Genomic DNA, 22342 nt, shown 5'->3' on the forward strand with positions numbered 1-22342 from the left:
CGGGCCAGAGGCAGGGTGTGTCCTCAAAGACGAGGGGCGACGTGGGCTCGGCTGAGGGCGGGGCGTCAGCCGCCACGGCCTTCTGTGCTTCCTTCGGGGTTATTTTTAGCAATGAGCACTGCTGCCGGCCTTTGAACACCCCCAGGAAGCACAGGTGCAGAGGGGCCGAGCCTACAGGGCCTGCCAGCTCTCCGACGACGGGCAGAAGGACACAGCCAGGTCACTGAACCCTGGGCTGAGTTTTCTTGAGTGGAACCCAGGCTCGGTTAAATGACAAGGAATCAACGTTCCGGAACGTCCCGAGAAAACTGATTACACTTGCGCTGCAGCTGCCTGGCCCTCATATCTGCACTCGGACACTGCCGGGCCACCCCACGCAGAAAGTCATCATTTAGAAATCGTTCCTGCTCTGGGAAGCGGGCGTCCTTGTCCTGCGCTGATGTGTCTCTGAGGGCTGGCTCCTCCGCCGCCCCCTGCCCCTTCCCCTCGGAAACACGAATGAACAAGAACTTGGGAAACTCAGGGCCATGCAGGTCGCGTCCCTCATCCACCGCGGCGGGCAGCTAGTTACCTTTGATTTCTTTGGTAAACTTGACCCTTTGGGAATCTGTCAGAGGTTTTTGTTGTTCTTCAATACTTTTAAAATCCAAAACTTCACACACAAACTCGATTACTGGCTGTGCCTTATAAAATGCTGTTGCCGAGACTACAGGCGGGAAGAGAAGAGACAAAAGCCGAGACGTGACCGGGCCTGCCTGGCCAGGCCACCCCCGCAGCCGGCCGGCTCCCCCTGCTGCCCCTGCTTGCGGACTCCGAGGGGCAGTGGAGGGGTTGGCAGAGGCTGAAGTCACCCTCTGAGGAAAATGCCACGGTGTAAAAACAAAACCCATCAGCCGGGGATAACCGCAGGCCTGGGTTTTCTGGCACTTTCTGACCCCCTTCTGGTCTCGGGCTCCCTGAAGTTTACTGTTCCCACGTGGGGTCCAACACAGAGGGGCAGCCGGGAACCCCCTCTCGGCCCCCTGGGCCACAGGCTGTGTCTGTGGAGGGGGCCCCGCGGAGGCTCTGACGGTCAAGCGTGAGCGCCACTACCTCCGTGCACGAGCAGTGCGGCGCGCCGGGCGCGTGTGGAGGGGCCTCGCAGCCCCCCTCACCCCCCGATGGTGGCCGGGGCTCTGCTTACCGTCGATATTCAGCATCATCTTCCAAAGAGAAGGCCGGACGGACTGATGGAAGCCAAACCACACCTCTCGTCCCCCGCCCAGCGGGTTGGAGCAGCCCTCGGACGCCGTGAAGAAGGAGCGGCCCACGGGGGTGTACCTGGAACGGGAGCCTTGTCTAGGTAGGCCGGCGGGCACACACCCCGCAGACGCGCAAGCCGTCCGCCTGTGTCCACGGCCAACACGCGGGGCACACGCAGGAGAACTTCCTCCCGCAAGCCGAGGACACAGGGGTCTGGTTACACCTCGTGTTCCCCACGCGATCCTCCCACCACGATGCCTCGCCCGCAGCCCTCGGGTCTGCACACAGCACTTCACCTCCTTCTAGGATGGGGCGGGCAGGGGTGCAGGTGCAGGCAACCACAGTCAGCCAGCCAGACCGGTCCCGCCCGGGCCTCGGGGCGTCTGGCACGGAGGGCCGAGGACCTCGCGGAGACCAAGTACCCAGGCCCCGTTCCCTTTCCACCCGGCTCCTCTATGGGGGGGGAGCGGGAGCTGCAGAGCTCGGACCTCGTCTCGGGGGACAGTGAGGTCCACGTGAGGGAACACCCATGTCCTCCCAGGGGGAGTGACTGAAGGTGCTCAGAGACAGAGGCCACCGCACTCTCCAGGGCAGCGGCCGCGGCATCACCGAGGGTCCCCGAGGGAAGACCCTGTCGCCTACAGGCCGAGCCGCCAACCAGGACACACACACTCTGCTTCCCCCAGCCTTTCTCTATTTCCCCCAAATGAAAGACTCCTCCGGATTATAAAAGTAACATGGTGATTAATGCAAAGGAATTCAGGAAAAAAATCATAGTAATTCCTGCCACTCTTTTAAGAAATGGATTCAACATTTTGGCAGCAACCCTTAAGAGCGGGGGTCTTCTGCACCCACCCGCCTCCCTCACATCAACAGTTCCAAGCAGTGACAGACTACATGCAGGGGCCCGGGGACCCTGCCAGGAGTGACAGCCTGCCCTGTGCTTCGAGAACACCAGGGTCCCCTTTAAATCTAACACGGCCCTTCAAGGAGATTCCTCTTACACTTAAAACACCCTCCCCTCAAACCTTAGAGTTCTGGTCGGTATTGGGAGAGTTCAGTACGGAGGTTCGTTCCAGTTTCAGGTTCTCCTCCTCTCACTTAATCGTTCAGAGTTCCTGAGGCCCTACTGTGCACGCCACCCGGGGAAGGAAGAGGCGTCCCACGCTGGAAACCCGAGCGGTGGGTGTGGCTCGCACACAGCTGTCACATGGGGAGCTGGTGTGGCCCTGCGCCTTCATCTGGTCAATCACGAGCCACCAAAGTGTCCTCCTACCCTCTGCCTCAACAAGTTCAAGTGTGGTGATCAGTGAAAGTAATTCCACAGAATAAAGCCGAAGCGTGTGGGCGTGGGCGCTCCCGCGGTCCCGAGAGGCCCCTCCCCGAGGCGGAGGCCAGGCAAGCACAGAGGCTGGAACAGGGCTCCTGAGCGCGAGGGCGACTGAGAAGCAGGACCGAGCCCGCACGCTGGGTGGAGCGACCGCTGCACCGAGAGACAGGCAGGACCTCTGTGTGCTTGGCTGCGAGCTCCGGCCATTTCTTTTTACATGACAGTTTTTCCCGAGCTGGCGTTGCTACTGCTTTCATCGTATAAACCCCTACGGCCGTCCCCACCCTGTCCCCGAGAACCGGCACCTGCTCAGACAGAGGATTCAGGCTTCTCGGTTCCCACCTCATGGACGGTCCTCACCTCATGGACGGCAGATGCCTCATAACCACGTCGAGGGCTTGGATCGTCTCGAAGGGGACGCTGGGCAGCCGCCCCGAAAGTGCATCGTGTAATGCCTGTAAGCTGACGCAGGACACCCACTTGATGGACACCTTGAAGATGCGGTCCTTCCCTTCTCCTGGCAACGTGACCTCCAGCTCCACCTGGGAGGGGATCCAGGGCACACAGTTACTCACGCTTCCCTCTGAAGAAGCTACAGGGAGGTCAAGGGTGGTGGGTCAGCTTCCAGAACCCCGAGGTTAGGGGAATTCCGCCGGTCCTTCATCCAAGCCCAGGAGAGGGCACGCTCAGCCCCTCCTCCAGCAGCCAGTGACTGAAGCGCAACGGGAGTCCTTCCCGCCACGGGTGTCTAGTGCTTCCCTAGCCCGATCCTGCACGCGGTGGCAGCCGGGAGAAGGCGTCCTGAAGCCGCACGGCAGCTGCTCAGCTGGAGGCTGGGTCGGCCTCTCTGAGGAGGGCACCCCAGGAAGAGGAAAGCAGGGCGCAGGCACAAGCCTAGGCTGCTCCTGGGACAGAGGAAGGGGGCGTGGGCAGCTCACTGGGGGTCCTGGGGAGTTACTCTTTCTCCAGTGGGACTGAGAAAACCGCAGTGGCTCTGGGGGTTCCTGTTTTCTGGGTCCCTTAAGAGTCCATAAGCTAGTTTTGCAGTGAATAAATCATGAAGAAAAGGCTTCTCAGAACAGACATGAGGTAAAACGGAACAAAACGCTAACAACAGCCTAAACGGGCGTGCGTCCCCCAATCCCCTCAATGCTACAACAGCCTAGACGGGCGTGCGTCCCCCAATCCCCTCGACGCTACAACAGCCTAGACGGGCGTGCGTCCCCCAATTCCCTCGACGCTACAACAGCCTAGACGGGCGTGCGTCCCCCAATTCCCTCGACGCTACAACAGCCTAGACGGGCGTGCGTCCCCCAATCCCCTCGACGTTACAACAGCCTAGACGGGCGTGCGTCCCCCAATTCCCTCGACGTTACAATAAAACGTGGGCAGATCACAGGCACTGAATGAAGCGTGTGGGCAGTGGGGACAAGCCAGGCTCTTCCCCAGGCAAACAAGCCCTGATGCTGTTCCAAGGGCTGTCTATGCCCATCTGTGCAACAGGAAAGTGCTGCGGTACCAGCATCGCCAGGTACAAGATGGCGGAGAGAGTACCTTCAGCGACCACAAGACCAATCAGAATTCCCTGGGAAGAAATTAAAATTCTCAGCAAGACCTCAGAATATTTACACAGTAGCACTCAGTGTTTATAACAGCCCTTTCCAACAGAACTTTCTGTGGTAATGGAAACAGTCTTTTCTTGAGCTGACCAGGACAGAAGCCACGGGCCACTTGTGACCACTGAGCACTTGAAACGTGGCTGGTGGGAGTTGCAGAACTAAACTCTTAGCTTCATTAACTTCTAGTAGATTTGAGTGCACACAGCCGCGTGCAGCCAGTGGCGGGTGTTCAGGACAATGGTCCAAGGTGCGCCCTCTGGAGCCAACCCTCTATGAACAGCAAATCCACTTCTCTCCCCGCCTCCCAGTATGTCCTTCGCCCCTCACCACGCCCACCCACCCTGCTCCATGCGATGCCCAGACACACCTTTACCCAGTGCCTTCACTCCACCACTGAAACGTTAACTTATTATTTGGCGACTGACTAATGCACCCTGAGCATCACACACACAGCTGATGACTGAAGCAATTCTGATATTTGCTGGTAATACTTCCCTGTGTTTATGGAACATCTATTGGTAGGGCACAGACTATATACTTTATCCTTAAACACCCAAAAATCCCAGCAAGGGAAACTTGTTCACCATGCGTTATACAAAAAACACAGACCCTCAGACTGACAGTCCAGCCCAAGGCCACACAACCATGAAAGGGCAGACGTGGGACTGGGAGCCAGCTGGGCTGATGTCAAAGGCCCTTCCACTCACCACGTGATGACCCGGGGCGGGGCGGGGCGGGGCGGGGCGGGGGCGAGAGGTCCTGGCACCAGCCTCGCTCATTCATTCACGCCCTCCTTCCCCCTCTCACCTGACAGCCTGTGCTCAGCTCCTCTGCTCACTCTGCACTCGCAGGGGCTCCCTCCCTCCTGCACTTGCCACAGCCCATCCAGACATCACCAGAGCAGCAACCAGCCTGCACCAAAGCCCCCTGCACACCTGTGTCCTAGGTGTGCTCCAGCACAGGCCCACACACCAAGCCTGACGGCCCCAAAATGGAAACGGCCCGAGGTCCATCGAGGGGAGAACAGAGCAGGGAAAAAGGAACACGTTCTTCACAATGGATGGATTTCAGCATCTAAGACTGAACGAAAGTGGCAAGCCCCAGGGGCACACTGCAGTATGATTCGCCTCAGGGCAAAACATGTTAAGGATGCACACACGGCTGATAAAACCAGTCAAGAAAGGGTCCATTTAACCCAGGTCATCAGGATGGTGGCCATGGGGGAGGGTGCGGGGGAGGGCTGGAGTGTGGACCAGCAGAGACCTGCTCGCACGCCAGCAGAGGGGGTAAGCACTTCCGCCTATTCAGAACTGGTGCACCAAGGACACGGCTAACAGGTGGGTGGAGACCGCACGCTAGTTTCCTTCTCACACACCAACGCGTACAGTGGGCACTTCACGCCTACCGCACACGTCTCCACCCAGCAGCACCTGGCGCATCTAAAGAAGAATTCTGTGAACCGGAGCTAATTAGACGCTTGTCAATGTCATTCTTTAAAAATGCCTCTATAATCCAACTGAGTGGGATTCAGAGGGGCATATTTTCCTTTAGCAAAAGGTACTCCTATTTTTATTTTATTTATTTTAAAACACCCTTCCTTTATTTATTTATTTCTGTAATTTATTTATTTTTGGCTGCGTTGGGTCTTCGTTGCTGTGTGTGGGCTTTCTCTAGTTGTGGCGAGCAGGGGCTACTCTTCGTTGCGGTGTGCGGGCCTCTCATTGTGGTGGCTTCTCTTGTTGTGGAGCACGGGCTCTAGGCGCACGGGCTTCAGTAGTTGTGGCACGTGGGCTCAGTAGTTGTGGCTCGCGGGCTCTAGAGCACAGGCTAAGTAGTTGTGGTGCGCAGGCTTAGTTGCTCCGTGGCATGTGGGATCTTCCTGGACCAGGGCTCGAACCCGTGTCCCCTGCATTGGCAGGTGGATTCTTAACCACTGCACCACCACGAAGTCCTCTATTTTTAAATAGATTCTAGACCAGCCTCCTCTTGGCCCCCATAAAAAGGGAACAGAATAAGCTCCAGGCTCTACAACATTCTCTGTCAGTCACGTCTCAAGAGGCCGACTGGTACAGGCATCTAATATCTTAGGGATGATGGAGATTTCAACAGAAATGTCGCTCCAGGGGCAGGGTGGCACCGGGCTTCAGCTGTGACACGAGCCCAAGAGCAGTCCTCATGTCCGTCTGGGCTGCCGGCCACTGGACGCGCTCCACACACCAAGACACTCCAACCTCTGAGCACCCTGTAGCTCTGGTCCCAACCACGCAGCATCCAAGGGCAGTGTGCGGGCTCCCAGCTCTGTAACCTCTGTGGCTCCCTTGGGTGCCGTCTGTAATACGGGACAGGAGGGCAGCCCACGCGCCACACAGATGCCTGTGCCAACCGAGGATGCCGGCAGCCCAGAAGCTGCGACACAGGAAGGCGACCACTACCAGCTTTTGAATATGGACAACGTTAGCAGGGACGCCACCCCAGGCCTGGAAAACGGTGAGGCAGATGTGAGAGTCAATGTCGCCAGGCAGACCACAGCCACACACTCAGTCCCTTCTGTCTGAACGCCACCAGGGCGACAGACTAGAACTGGGACAGGAGGAGTCCCGCTTGGTGCCGCCGTGCAGCTCGGAAGCAGCACCGTCAAGAGCAAGGAGAGGCGTGCGCGGCCAGGGAGCGGCAGCCACGGCGCCCAGCGGGCTTTGCTTGTCCAGATGTGGCTGCCATCCATCCCTCAGGAAGGAGTGACAGTGCTGGCAGGGCCTCGGGGTTGCCAGGCTCCATGCGCACAGGGCGCTGGGAGCGCAGGTCTTCTGTGACCGGCACAGCAACAGATCCCGTCAACGAGCAGCCCGTCCTCAAATGACCCGGGACAAAGCGTTGGGAGACGGCCGGGAATTCAGTGACGGCGGCAGGAGAACGACAGGTCCAGGGAGGGGCTGCGCGGCTGAGGAGCCGTGCTTGCCGAGCACCTCGACCCGCCAACAGGCCAAAGCTCGCTGACAGATGCCGCAGGCCCGGGCCTCCCTGGTGGCGCAGCGGCTAGGAACCCGCCTGCCAATGCAGGGGACACGGGTTCGAGCCCTGGTCCGGGAAGATCCCACATGCCGCGGAGCAGCTAAGCCCGTGCGTCACAACTACTGAGCCTGTGCTCTAGAGCCCGCCAGCCACAACTACTGAAACCCACGTGCCTACAGCCCATGCTCCGCAACAAGAGAAGCCACCGCAGTGAGAAGCCTGCGCACCAGGACGAAGAGTTAGCCCCGCTTGCCGTGGCTAGAGAAAGCCCGTGCGCAGCAACGAAGACCCAACGCAGCCATAAACAAACAAATAAATAAAATTTGTTTTAAAAAAAACTGCCACAGGTTCACTGGAGGGACCCTCAGTCCGAAGGCAGCAGGACTGCCTGAGGGGCAAACGAGGCCGGGCAGACCCTCCACCTGTGGGCTTGCCAAGGAGGCCCCAAGGACGGCTCCCTGGCCCCCACCGCCTCTGCCCTCCCCTCCTGCCCCTCCTCAGACCTGCGACCCTCCAAGTGCAGAGGCCTCACCACCCTGCTCAGACTCTCCAGCCCGTCACCCCAGGTCAGCAGTGGCCAGCGGGGCACAGGCAGCCCGGCTCGCGGTCCGGGGCGTGGTGCAGGGGGAGAAGGGGCGCCATGGACTCTGAAGGCTGGAACGCCTTCCACGCAGGGTCTGCTACCCATCCGAGTTCGTGCCTGGCCTCACGGGGCGCTTCCTTCTCAGGAGACGCTCACACCTTCCCTGAATAAACGCATAGAGGCTGTAGGTCCAGGAAGCTGCAGACCCGCTGGGGGAGGGCTGGACCCAGCAACAAGGCCAACAAATGACACACATTCCCCTTTGCAACTCATGTCATGCTCCTGCTGCAGAGGGTCCAGAAGTGAAACCCCAGACCGTGAACGGCCCTCACAGACTCCTCGGTCTCCGCGTGGGGAGGGAAGGGCTGGCCTGGTGCACCGGGTCTTCCAGACACGACAGGGCTGGGATCAAGGGGCGCGCGCGTGTGCGCGCACGTGTGCGTGTGGCGGGGGGGGGGTCGCTAGTAGGAGAGAGCAGGAGTAGATCGCAAACAGCTGCCTTCCCTGAGTAAGGGCCCAGGGCCACATTCTGTGCACAGACCTGTGCAGAGCCACCTGTGGCCCCCGGGCAGCCGCTAGCAGACACAGGGTTTCCGGGACATTAAAGGATGTCTTCTCTTACTACAAAAGTGCCCATGACACAAAGAAAAGTACTGTATAGAAAAGACAGCAAACGTAAAATGAAAAAAAAAAAAAAGGATGACACTTTGCTCCAAGATGTGAACATACGGAAATAGAAAAGGTTAACATCTTACATTAGCTCTCAAACGGAAGAGATTAATTTCTGCATCTCACGAATATTCGACAGAAACTTAAAGACAAGTGGAAGGAGGGGTCTGGAATCTGGAGACCCACGCTAACCAAACGCTGTGGCCTTGGCTAGGTCCTCTCAGCTCACCTGAAAAAAGGATGAGGATGGGTGGGACTCAATTTAAGAGACACTGATGCCCACTGAGTCTTGGCAATACGTACGAAGGGCTGCTGTGGGCATCAAGGCGTCCACACGGACATGGGTCAAGACGATAGATGCGAACCCTTGGACCAGCAACAGCACCTATTAGCATCTGCTAAGTGTGGACTGTGTCCCAGGTGTTCTACGGGCATCACCAGGAGAGCGGCTTAGAGATGCAGACACCCCAGACCCTGAACCAGAACCAGCACTTAGCAGAGGCCCCAGGGCTGCAGGAGGCACACTGAAGGTGGAGAGGCTTTTCTTGGGGTGTGTTCACCCATTCAATTGTCACAAGGCCCCTGGGAGGTAGTGTCTATACCATCTCCCCATTTTATAGGGGTGGCAGGTGAGCAGCTTACCCAAGGTCCCACCACGAGTTAAGGGCGAAGCCAGGCCTCGGATCAGACTTATTATTACCCTAGAACCCGTGTTAACGTCCACAACGATGTGTCTCAAATTTGAACACCATACATCCTCCCCACCCCTTCTGAAGGAAAAATACTCCTTAGCCCCTCCTAGTATCTAATTATAAATATGTACAGACAAAACTGTGAATAAACTCCTTATGCTTTTCTTTCTTATAGAACTTTAAACAAAAACAAATGTGCAAATTAAACACAAAACTCTATAACTCATACATTTCAAATGGAGAGCATGTTAATTAGCAAGGGGTGACTGCTCAGCTGACAGGCACTAGGTCCTGGGGCTCCTCCAAATTCAAAACCATGTCAATCCCCACCCCCCACCCCACCCCCACCAGCCAGGCAGGGCTGGGCCGAGCACCACTGTTATCTCCTAGAATCACAGCAAGGCCCTGCGGGGACAGAGCCCTTATCACCACTGGCCTGCCCTTGGCCCTAATGACTCCTCCTATCTGAGCGTCACACTTCATCACACTTCCCAGCCAGCCCTGCTGCTGTGGCCATTCAGACGGATCGTCAAGACGGATCGTCATTAAAATGCAAGAGCAAACACACGTCTGTAGAGAACTTGCAGGAGACCCTCTAAGCTCTGAGCTGTTTTCCCTCTCGGGGACCCTGGGGCTAAGAAGCTAATTGTGCAGGTCATTCTTGAAGGGAATCAGATTCTACAGTCTCGTTGGGATAACTGTTAAATTACGAGTCTGGGTTTTTTTTTAAAGTACGGGTAAAAATGATTTCCAAGCCGTCCGTGGTCCTCCTCTCTTATAAACAAGGCCCATCATCCCAGAGCAGCCCATTGGTTGAAAGATAGGCCAAGAAGTAAGAGCTTCTGGGCAGAAATTTCACTGCTTTTTAAATAAAACCACGGTAAGGACGAAGACAACAAGGAAAGGCTTAAACCAACCGCTACTCCCAGGCTGACTAGTTATGAGCATCAGTTCAGATGGATCACTGGCTACGGCTGAACGAAGGCTGTGTGTTTTACCGCCTCTGCCCCACACACTCACCTGTGCAAACATACTTTTCCGTAGGTCTTTACAGCCCCGCCCTGTCATCCAGGCTCCTGTCTGGTGCTGGTGTGGGGCATGTGCGTGCACATGTGTGCTTTACGTTTAAAAGTTTAGTGGTTTCAAGAAGTTCTCAACGTCTTTCTCTGCACTTAGACAACTTAACCCTCTGCCACTGAAAACCACAGCACACGGAAGGCAGTTTCTGTGGATCTCACGACGAAGCACACGACCAATTAGCGGCTCTTTCCTCCTGGGTGAAGTGGTTCAGTGTGTGACAAGAGGACAACGGACTGTACTTCTCGCCGCACACTGCTCGATCCAACCCGCCTCTGTGAGCTCACCTTATCCCTCCCAATTGGAAGGGGCATCGCTGTGTAGAGATTCTTCCTTCCATCAAACACTGGTTTCCGATCCCCAAAGATCTGTGTTTTAAAGTGCTGAACCATATGTTCCACTATTTCCCTGAAACAAGACAGAATTCGAGCAAAACATCAATAAAATCAGGGAAATGGCACACAAGGACGACATTCTTCTGACACTGGTTTTTAAGCAATTTTATAAGCCCCGTGGCTCCTTTTAAAAACGTGACTTTCAACTTCCTTGTATAAGAAATCAAACTAGAACCTTCCGTGGGTTTACGCTCACTCATTTAGTGACTCAAGCACGGGAGAAGCCCCTCGCCGCCCAGCACGCTGCATCCACGGAAGACTAGCGGACGGGGCTCCTGCCCCGGAAGCTGCTGGACAGGCTGCCACGTGCGACCTGCACACAGAGTGCCCCCCACCCCGCGACACCGCGGGCTGGCTCGGCCGGGGCCTCGGGCTCCTGCGGTTCGCTGTACAGCTCGCTCTGGGTACCGCTGCCCTTTCAGTCTGGGCTCCGGCACGAAGACCCTGAACGTGCAGTGGAGGTTTGCTACTGTAAGCGACGAAGATTCTGGGGCTGTCTGCTCCTTGGGCGTGAACGGGAGCGGCAGGAACCCGGCGAGCACGAAGCAGCTGTTCTCTGTGGGGCTCCGAGGACCGAGCAGACCAGTGGCCCTACCTCGCCCCGTTTTGCCTATCTGTCCACGGCTCAGCAGAGAAACACACCACGATGACCAGGGACAGCTCAGCTCTCCTGCGGGCCCCAAGGCCCAGGGGAGTGCCAGGCCCACCGGCCACCCTCTCCGTACTTCTGTGCTTCAAGGGAGCCCCACCCGGAACATCTCTGTCAGCGTGTCCCATGAACTCACCCGACTCTGATAAAGTACACACAGGAAAAGCTGTGGTGCCTGCCTGGTCCCCAAAGGTCCTCGTAAGGGAAACATGCAAAGGACTGGTAGCAAACAGACTGTTAGAGGCTCAAAATCTCAGTCATTATCAGGAAACAGCAGCTCATGGGATGTGGTAAAGAGGGAGATGGATTCTGACAGCAGGGAAAGGGGAGGTGGGCAGAGGAGGGGGACGCACATCTGAGCTCAGCCTTGTTGCCGTAAGGGTATTTCTCTGGGACACAGCCTTGGTCATCTTTCAGGACGCAAGAACCAGAAATTCATTCCATTCTTTTCCTTGAACGAGAAAAGCAGGCCTAAGAAGGGTTTGCTCATTCAAACTGGCTTTGCCCAGCTGACTTTCAACTGTGCTAGTTGCAGGAGGTGGGTCTCCGGGGACCCAGCTAATCCTGCCCCAACACCCACCGCTTGGGGAGCCCCTGGGGCAGACGGAGCCTCTGCTTTGCTGGCTTCACCAAGAAGGCACCAACTGGGAGGTCACAGCCCTAGCAGGACAAGGACAGCCCTAGGTGCAGCTCTGACCTCCATCCCCGCCGCCCCTGACCAGTAGCCAGGGTGCAGTCTCACCTGCTGCTGCACACACTACTCTGGGCCACCCAACACAAGGTGGCCCCTTCCTCCACGCTGTCTCCAGACCACTCCCCCACAAGCTTCAAGGACCCCATCTTCTTGGTCAAGACTTCACAGTCAACTCAAGTTCCAGATGGCTCCACTGGGGAGTCCCGCCCTCATTCAAAGAACAAATCCGCCAACTGAACTCAAATTTATCATGAACAGAATTAGGAGGGCACTCGCCCCAACTCATTTTATGAGGCTAGAAAAACTTTTATCTCAAAACGCAACAAGGTGATCGCGGGACAATCTCACTTATAAACACAGATGCAGAACAAAATAAGAGGAAGCCCCACCCTCCACTGCTCCTCTCTCCCCAAGACTGGAGCAGATCAGCCAAAGCAACATGGTCCTTCCTAAAGGGACCAGTAAAGTACATTGCAATGAGAAACGGACTTCCCCACAGTTCAGTGTGTAGGTAATAAGGGATAGGGGACAACTAGTTCCAAGTGGCATACACAACTCTTTTATTTGGGAGTTGGAAACACCATAAGAAACAAACCAACCAACTGATATACCATATTCATGGACAGGAATATTCAATTCTGCAAACAAATCCATTCCTTCAAGCCCAATGAAAACCCAGAGGGGTTAATTTTTATCTGATGGGATTTACTAAACTAATTCTAAAATGTATTTGGAAATAACGAAGGATAAAGGCTGGTAAGCACACTCTTGAAAAGGTACCTGGTGGACGTAAGAGCTACCATGACAGAGACTGTGGTGCTGGAGGAACAGACAAGCAGAACTCAGGAAAGCATCGAGGGCCCAGAAAAAGACCCACGGACATACAGACGTTCCATTGATGACAGAAGGAGAAGAGAGAGGACAAAGAATACTTCTCAATACCTTGTGCTGAGGCAACTAGGTATCTAGTATTCAAAGCAATAAATGGAGCCCACACGACACAAAACGTTTATCCACGCTAACACTTATTGTTCTCAGCTGAATTCAACTGTTGGCATGGTGACTCCACTTACACACCAAACTATAGGTGGGAGTCACGTCTTACCCAGGACCATCCAGCACCTGGCAGTTTGGCACACCAGGCGCTCAGTAAATACTTGTTCAAAGAAGGAGGCTGTTCAGTCATGACCTCTGGAGTTACCCTGAGGGACTACGAAGCAATCCTGCTCGGGTGACTAATGGTACACAACCCTGACCACCACATGGACTAAGAGAAAGCATCCTCATTACCCACACCATGTCCCTGTGCCTCGATGGCCCGCTTGATCACCTTGTATCATCTTTTGCAAAACATTAGTAGGGATAATTGCTTAATTTTTATGACCTGATAGCAACTAATTCTAAAATGTGAAGGTCCCTTCCCTCTATCAGCCCAGGCGGACTCCCAGAGGCTGGCCAGTGCCTTCCTGTCTTTCTCTCTCTGTTTTAACTGTGGTAAAATACAGATAACATAAAATTTGTCATCAGTCATTTTTACATGTACAGTTCAGGGGCATCAAGTACATCCACACTGTTGTAAAATCATTACCACCATCCATGCCCAGAACTACTTCTTATTCCCCAAGAGAAGCTCCGTTCCCATTAAACAGTAACTCTCCTCACCCCTCCCCCCACCCCTTTCTAGGCTCAAGGACTTTTTTGGACCAGATTCTCCCCAGCGACTGCTGAGAGATATCTGAGCAGAACCACCTGGGCACATGTCATTCCTCAAGTGTCTGTGTTTACTTCTTTCTTCATATCAAGTTTGACCACTGGAAAGCAAAGTTCCTGTATTACATCAGTTTGGCTCCCTGGACAAACACCTTTCCTGAACCTAATTCTCAAGCTATGATCCTGACCTCACTCAAAAGGCAACAGCCCCCAGATACTATCTGTACACATTCTAGAGACTCATTATGTGCTCAGTACCTTACAGAATGATCCACATATTAAAACGTAGAGTGAAGATGACAATGGCAAACGTGTTGGCACCTACTCTCTGCCAGGCTGCACACGGAACAACTCATTCAGTCCTCACAGTAACCTAGGAGGTCAACACCACCTCCATTTCACACACAAGGACACAGAGGCACAAGCCACACACTGCAGTGTCAGTGGCCAGATGTGAAACTGCCTCGTGGTTAACGGGACATGTCTGCTAATCCAGAGAGTCTGAAACACTCCCTGGCAGCTTGTCTGCCTTGTTACCAAAATTCTGAGAAGTTTTCTCTTTTAAAAAAATGCATTCTTGTAATTTAAAAAACCCCAACAGACAAAAGTCCAAGACCAAATGACTTCACAGATGAATTCTACCAAACATCTGAAGAAAAGTTAAACCTATTCTTTTCAAACTATTCCAGAAAACTGAAGACGAAAGAGTGCTTTCCGAACTCATCTGATGAGGCCAGCATCACCATGATACCAAAACCAGACAAGGACATCACAAAAAACAGAAAATTACAGGCCGATATCTGATAAACATAGATGCAAAAATGCTCAACAAAATGTAAGCAAATCAAATTCAGTAATACATTAGAAAGATCATACACCATAAAGTGGGATTTGTATCAGAGATGCAAGCATGTTTCAATATCTGCAAATCAATCAATGCGGTATACCACATTAATGAACTGAAGAATAAAAATCATCATTACCTCAATGAATGCAGAAAAAGCGTTTGATAAAATTCAACATCTATTTATGATTAAAAACTCTCAACAAAGTGGGTATAGAGGAAACATACCTCACCATGACAAAGGCCATAATATGACAAACGGCCAACATCACACTCAATGGTGAACAGCTGAAAGCATTTCCTCTGAGAAGAGAAACAAGAAGACAAGGATGTCCACTCCTGCCACTTTGATACAACATAGTTTTGGAAGTCCCAGCCACAGCAATCAGATGAGAAAAAGAAACAAAAGGAATGCAAATTGGAAAGGAAGAAGTAAAACGGTCACTGTTTACAGATGACATGACACTATATATAGAAAATCTTAACGACGCCACCAAAAACCTATTAGAACTAATACATGAATTAGGTAAAGGGGCAGGATACAAAATTAATATACAGAAATCTATTGCATTTCTATACACTAAAAATGAACTATCACAAAGAGAAATTAAGGAAACAATCCCATCAAAAAGAGTAAAATACCTAGGAATAAATCTTACCAAGGAGGTAAAAGACCTGTACTCAGAAAGCTATAAGACACTGATGAAAGAAACTGAAGATAACACAAACAGGTGGAAAGACACATTCATGGATTGGAAGAATTAATATTGCTAAAATGACCATACTACCCAAGGCACTCTACAGATTCAGTGCAGTCCCTATCAAAAAACCAATGGCATTTTTCAGAGAACTAGAATAAATAACTCTAAAATTTATATGAAAATGCAACAGGCCCCAAACAGTCGAAACAATCTTAAGAACAAAGCTGGAGGTATCATGCGCCCTGATTTCTAACTATACTACAAAGCTACAGTAATCAAAACAGTATGGCACTGGCACAGAAACAGACACACAGATCAGTGGAACAGAATAGAGCCCAGAAATAAACCCAACTTACACGATCAATTAATCTATGACAAGGGAGGCAAGAATATACAGTGGGGAAAAGACAGCCTCTTCAAAAAACAATGTTAGGAAAACTGGACAGCTACATGTAAAATCATCAAACTGGACTACTTTTTTTACAAGAATACACTCAAAATGGATTAAAAACTTATATTTAAGACCTGAAACCATAAAACTCCCAGAAGAAAACATCAGCAGTATGCTCTTTGACATCATCTTAGCAGTATTTTTTTGGATCTGTCTTCTTAAGCAAGGGAAACAAAAGCAAAAATAAACAAATGGGACTACTTCCAACGAAAGAACTTTTCACAGCAAAGGAAACTATCAACAAAATGAAAAGGCCACCTACTGAATAGGAGAAGGTATTTGCAAACAATATATCTGATAAAGGGTTAACATCCAAAATATACAAAGAACTCATACAACTCAACATCAAAAAGCCAAACAACCCGATTAAAAATAGGCAGAGCACCTGAGTAGACATTTTCCCAAAGAAGATATACAGACGGCCAGACACATGAAAAGATGCTGAACATCACTAATCATAAGGGAAATGCAAAACAAAACAATGAGATATAACCTCACGCCTATCAGAATGGCTGACAACAAATAAAAAGTGTTGGCAAGGATGTGGAAAAAAAGGGAACCCTTGTGCCCTGCTGGGGGGAATGTAAATTGGTGCAGCCACTATGGAAAACAGTATGGAGGTTCCTCAAAAAGTTAAAAACTACCATACAATCTAACAATTCCACTTCTGGATATCTTTCTGAAGTAAACAAAAACACTAATTAGATACACAATATAAAAGATACGTGCACCCCTATGTTAATGGCCGCATTATTTACAATAGCCAAGATATGGAAGCAAACTAAGTGTCCACTAATAGATGAATGGATAAGATGTAGTGTGTGTGTGTGTGCGTGTATGTGTGTGTGTGTGTGTATCTATATATACACACATACATACATGCATGCACGCACACGCACACGCACACACATGCATACATACATACACTGGAGTATTACTCAACCATAAGAATGAACAAAATCTTGCCATTTTCAACAACATGGATGGACCTAGAAGGTATTATGCTAAGTGAAAGAAGTCAGACAAATACTGTATGATTTCACTTAACAAGCGAAAAAACATAACAAAACAGAGAGACTCACAGACATAGAGAACAAACAGGTGGTTGCAGGGGGGATGAGTGAAATAGGTGAGGGAGATTAAGAGGCACACAAACGTCCAGTTACAAAATAAATGGGCCACTGAGCATGCTGTAATGTATTCTTCTGGTAATTTCTAATCACACGGCTACTTTTCGTTGATACATTCTCACTGCGAATTTCCCACACGGATAGTGCTCCAAGTCCGCCTGACCTCCTCTTCATTTCAGTTCTCTTCTCAGAAGCACCCTTATTGTTTTTAAACCTATGCATTGATATAAATACACAGGTACATAAAATAAATACAGTGTGTTATGTTTTAAACACACATGGCTCTGGAGCTTGCCGTTTTCCCAGGATGCGTGTTTAACACCTTTCCTCGACACTATATACAAAGTGGCAGCAAGTCTAGAAATAGAAATGCTATCGTATCATGTACTGTAACGTGATGTTAACAAGCCACGTAGTTGTCTATGTTTCCGGACGTGGTATTCATACTGTGAAGCTCCATTCCATTGCTGTCCATCGTTTCACAGTACTCCACAGTATGTTTACTTAACCATCCCCATTGGCTGACACAGAAATGACTTCTCTTCTCTCTCGCTTTTCGCCATCACAGTATTAGACATCCTTGTACATATCTCTCTTTGGGATAAACACTTAGAAGTAGAATTGGTGGGTCAAAGGTATATGGGGCATTATTTGTATTTACATGTATACACAAAACCACCTTCTGAGAAGTCTGGACCAGCGTACATCTCCCCCGGTGGACAGTGCCCATAACAGCAGGCTGCCAATGTCACAGCCGTGCTGCCCCGCCCAGCTCTTCCCAAGCACAGCGTGAGCACGCGTGCGGTGCTCTCCTAGGGCCACCTGACAGAGCGCAGGAGGAACAAGGGGGAAAGTGCAGACAAGGTGAGGAGCACACCTCCTTCCTTCCGGTAGCCCATCCCGGGCTTCCGAGCACGGCACCACTACTTCTGACCCGCTGGCAAGGTTTCCTGGCGCTGGCTGTAAGGCCCGCACGGCCTAGACCAGCTCTGGGCACCGGCTGTCGTGTGTGACCAACTGCAGCCACGATGATACTGGAGGCATCCTGAGAAGAGGGACCTTGCCTTATACTGGAACCCCTCCCACAGAAGCCACTGAGAACGGTGATCGAGACTAAGGGCACACCGGGCCGGGATTCACGACTCATCAGAACGTCCGTAGATGGCATTTTCCTCTCAGTCTTGAATGAAGCCTCAGGGTTGAATTTATTAAATATCTACCATGTGCCCTGCACAAGGTTTTGGGAACTCAGAATTAAGGCACTGCTTTAACAGAGGCTGCAGTGTGGAAGCAGACGGGGTGTAGAGGACTGTCTGGACAGGGTCAGTGGCAGGGGACAGTCTGCGGCCGGAGCTGCCTGCTCTTCCGCCTCCCCTTCCCCTCCGGGTCCCCTCTTCCAGCTCTGCCCCGATACTGTCAATCACTGCTCTGACTCTCCCCTCCCAACGAGGGACAGGAACCATGTCTACCTTGTCCCCCACCGTACGCCCGCCGGCACAGTGCCTATCACACAGTGGAGGTTTCATAAATGTCGGCCGGTTGGTAGTGTGGCTGCCGAGAGGGACTGAGTCAAGGTTTTAGCACGTGGGTTTTGCCAGCACAAAAACCTTACTTCCAACATTTTTCTAAGCTATTATGAATGATTATAATTTTGAGATTGGACCTTAGGCCAAAGTCCATCAGAATAGTCAAATGAAGAACCCTGAAGGTTCACATGTTTAACTACGCAGCAACTCTCAGGCTGGCTCAAAACCCAGGGGAGTAGCACGGCATGCCAGTCTGTGGGCTGGCCTTGCCACAAAATGCACCTCAACACCCTTAAATATTTAAGGGCTGGGTTTTTTTCTTTAGATGATGTTCAGCTTGGTGTTGGCTAACCTTGGTTTTTTTCCTAGAAATATGAAAATTTAGTTAAAGTGGGATGAACTCTTTTCCCATGAAGGTGTCCGCTTACCTCATTATGGCCTATGCTTCTCGCTCTGTTTCTCTCTCTCAATTCCTTTGCCTACCTATGCTATTTTACTTTCTTGGAAAGGTTTAAATATAGTATCAAATTAGCCTGGCACCTCAGGTAACTTGAAGATAACTTACTCTTCTGGCTGCCTTTCATGGCGCCCCCCTTTTAATATACATACCCTTGCAGATTTTGTAACAACCAAATAAAATTCTAGGAATAAATTGAAAAAAAAGATTACAGCCCATCTTGGCTACTTTCTGTTTCACGAGGCAATTTCTAAACACTGGGTATCTTTAGAACCTTACAGTCATAACTACAACAGGACTGTGGGAACACAGTCAGGTGAAAACATCGCATTTTAGTCACCATCAGCCTTTTTCTGTTGCCAGAAGACAAAGCCTTAGTCATGCCTATTTTCATAAAAGAAAGCTTCTTGCACACTGTGGTTGATGGCATAATAAGAGCCCACTGCCACCATGCCAATCAAAAGCCCAGAAAATGTGTTTTCTCATGCCTTCATTCCAGCTCTAAGAGTATATCCAAATCACAGATCCTCACAGGATTTTGTCCCAAGGAAACTCAAAATCAAACAAGCCCATTCATTGAGCGTCTCAGAGCATAGAAGGCATATTAAAAGATCTCAGAAGACCTTTAGTAAATAAAGCTGTTTAAACCAGTTGTGCCCGAAGCTTTGGTTCACAAACACATTTTTTAGTAAGCACATAGTTAAAGGACCCCATTTTACTGTCAAGTATTGTTTCTTTGGAGACATGTCTTTTGGGGATAAATACTCAGAAGTGGAATCGGTGGGTCAAAGGGTATATACTATTTTTATTTTAACATATACACCAAGCCACCTTCTAAAAAGTCTGGACCAATGTATATTGGCCACACTGAGTGAATCCAACTGTTTAGTTTTACAAATAAGGGAAATGAATCCCCAAACATTCTTTCTCATACCAAGACTGTGATCAGGAAAAAATGTACAGCAAAGAGCACTCTATAGGGCACCAGCACAAACTGGGCAACCAATCTGACTTATTATCAAACTGCAACTCAGAATTCTGTTTCTGACCATGACAAAGTAAGCAGACTTCTCCTCCTGCCCTAAAGAAACTAAAGAAACTAGAGAAAACCTGAGAGCTGTTTTTGACAGTGGAAAACAGGCAGCTTAGGACTGTGACTACCGAGGGAAGGAAAACAAACATTCACTCTGCTGGGAACAATTTCCAAATCACAAAACGGAGAAGGAGCATAAGAGAGCAACAGTCTTGTTGTGCTGCAGAGATGGGGGCAGAAGAGGTAGGAATTTGTAGGGGAGGGTACCAGAGAAGATAGCAAAAGCCAGACTCCCTCAACGTAACATACATAATGTTCAATGAACAAAAAATTCACTATGCATGTGAATAAGCAAGGAAAGGTGACATGTGATCTAAGGGAAAACCTGCCAATAGAAACAGACCCTGAAATGACCCATCTGTTGTAATTAGCAGACACGGGCTGCTATCATAAATATGCTATTACTATAAATGCATTCAAAGTCATCAAGAAAAAGGATGGCAGCTATGAATGAACAGATGAGGAATCTCAGCAGAAATGTAAACTATGAAAAAGAACCAAATGCCAATTCTAGAAAAAGTACACTATATAAATGAAAAAATTTTTGGATGGTTACCACAGAATATTGGATATTACCAAAAAAAGGTGTGTGTCTGGGGCAGGGGAGATAAAGTGATCTTAAAGAGAGATCAATAAAGATTACCCAAACTGAGGAAAGAGGGAGAACAATTTTTTTTATTAAATCACAATCACAAGACAGTATCAAATGGTCTAACGTACACATAACTGCAATCCTGGAAGTAGAGGAGGGAATGGGACAGGAAAAAAATGTAAAGAAATGACTGCCAGCATTTCACCCAAATAACATGAAAGACATAAACATTAAGGATCCCAAGAAGGAAAAATACAAAGAAAACTCCAGCTAGGCATATCAGAGGCAAACTGGTGAAAAGCAAAATTAACTAGAAAGTAACTGAAAGAAAAAAGACAGATATGGGAGAACTACAAACAACACCAACAAACAGGTTTCATCAGAAACAATGAGGATTAAAAGACGACGTAATAACATCTTTAAGTTGCTAGGGAAAAAACTGTCAATTTAAAATTCTACATCCAGCAAAAATATTTCAAAAATGAGGAGAAAATAAACATATTTGCAGATTTTAAAAAATGGTGGGAGAATTCATCACTGGCAGGTTTGTACAATGAGAAAGGATAAAAGATATTCTTCAGGCTGAGGGGGAAATGATGCAAGTATAAACACAGATCAACAGAAAGAAATAAAGAGAACTAGATATGGTTAATATGTGGGTAAATAGACTATTTTCTTTTCTTAATTTCTTTAAAATAACAGCACTGGACCATGGGGTTTATAACATACATAGGAGTAAAACACATGCCAACAGTAGCAAAAGGAATTATACTAAAACTGTAATTGTTCAAAAAAAAATTGACAAGTGTTTTTGTAACCTTCAGGAAGTCAAAGGTTTCTTAGAACACACAATATAATAACCACTTTCAGGGACTTCCCTGGTGGCGGAGTGGTTAAGAATCCGCCTGCCAATGCAGGGGACACAGGTTCGAGCCCTGGTCCGGGAAGATCACACATGCCGTGGAACAACTAAGCCTGCGCACCACAACTACTGAGCCTGCGCTCTGGAGCCCGTGAGCCATAACTGCTGAAGCCCACGTGCCACAACTACCCAAAGCCCGCGTGCCTACAGCCTGTGCTGCGCAACAAGAGAAGCCACCGCAATGAGAAGCCCGCGCACAGCGAGGAAGAGTAGCCCCCGCTCGCCGCAACTAGAGAAAGTCCGTGCGCAGCAACGAAGACCCAACGCAGCCAAAAATAAATAAATAAGCAAACAAACAAATTTAAAAGAAGAAAGTCAAACAACTCATTGGAAAAAAAAAAAAGGAAATAATGCATGAAAAGGTGCTCAACTCATTGGTTACCAAGAAATGAAATTAAACCACAGTAAGAAACCATTACACGCTCACCGAAACAGCAAAAATCAACAAGACGAACCATATCAAGTGCTGACAAGGATGTGGAGCAGCGGGAAGTCTCGCTGCCAACGGGAGCGCGCGGCGGTACGAGCGCGCCGGGAAACCACTCGGCAGAGTCTCCTGCGGCTGAACCTACACTACCCTCTGATCCAGCTACTGCACTCCCAGGCATTTATCTAAGAGAAATGAAAACGTGTGTGCACAAAAGACTTGAACAAGCAGTTCGCAGCAGCTTCATTCGTAACAGCAAAGCCCAGAGCGCCTAAGCACCTAATGAGAGAATGAGTAAATGAATCATGAAATAACTGCATCGTAACACATTCCTCTGCAACAAAAATGAGAAGCTATTAACACACACAGTGGTACAGGTCAACCTCAAAAACATGCTGAGAGAAGCAGGGTGAAGGGGCAGCTCTCAGCTCTCATGGACCCGTGGGCCGTGCGAGTCCATCTACACAGGCAGGAAACGAGCCTCCAGGGACGGATCCCAGCACTGGTGGTGGGGGGCGGGGGTACGAGGC

At 50.2% G+C, this 22342-nt stretch overlaps 1 protein-coding gene across 1 annotated transcript in view; it reads right to left on the minus strand.

Annotated features, from left to right (window-relative positions):
- AGO2 (argonaute RISC catalytic component 2) overlaps positions 1-22342 on the minus strand; it is a 97382-nt gene that overhangs the window by 24816 nt on the left and 50224 nt on the right. The window contains exons 3-6 of the mRNA XM_082858499.1: positions 10509-10629; positions 2933-3114; positions 1184-1320; positions 572-706 (exon numbers count right to left, since the gene is read on the minus strand). Coding sequence (XP_082714625.1) covers positions 572-706; positions 1184-1320; positions 2933-3114; positions 10509-10629 — 575 coding nt within the window. The remainder of the gene's footprint in view (positions 1-571; positions 707-1183; positions 1321-2932; positions 3115-10508; positions 10630-22342) is intronic.

This window comes from Leucopleurus acutus (genome assembly GCF_964270905.1).
Source record: "Leucopleurus acutus genome assembly, chromosome: 17".
Taxonomy (NCBI): domain Eukaryota; kingdom Metazoa; phylum Chordata; class Mammalia; order Artiodactyla; family Delphinidae; genus Leucopleurus; species Leucopleurus acutus.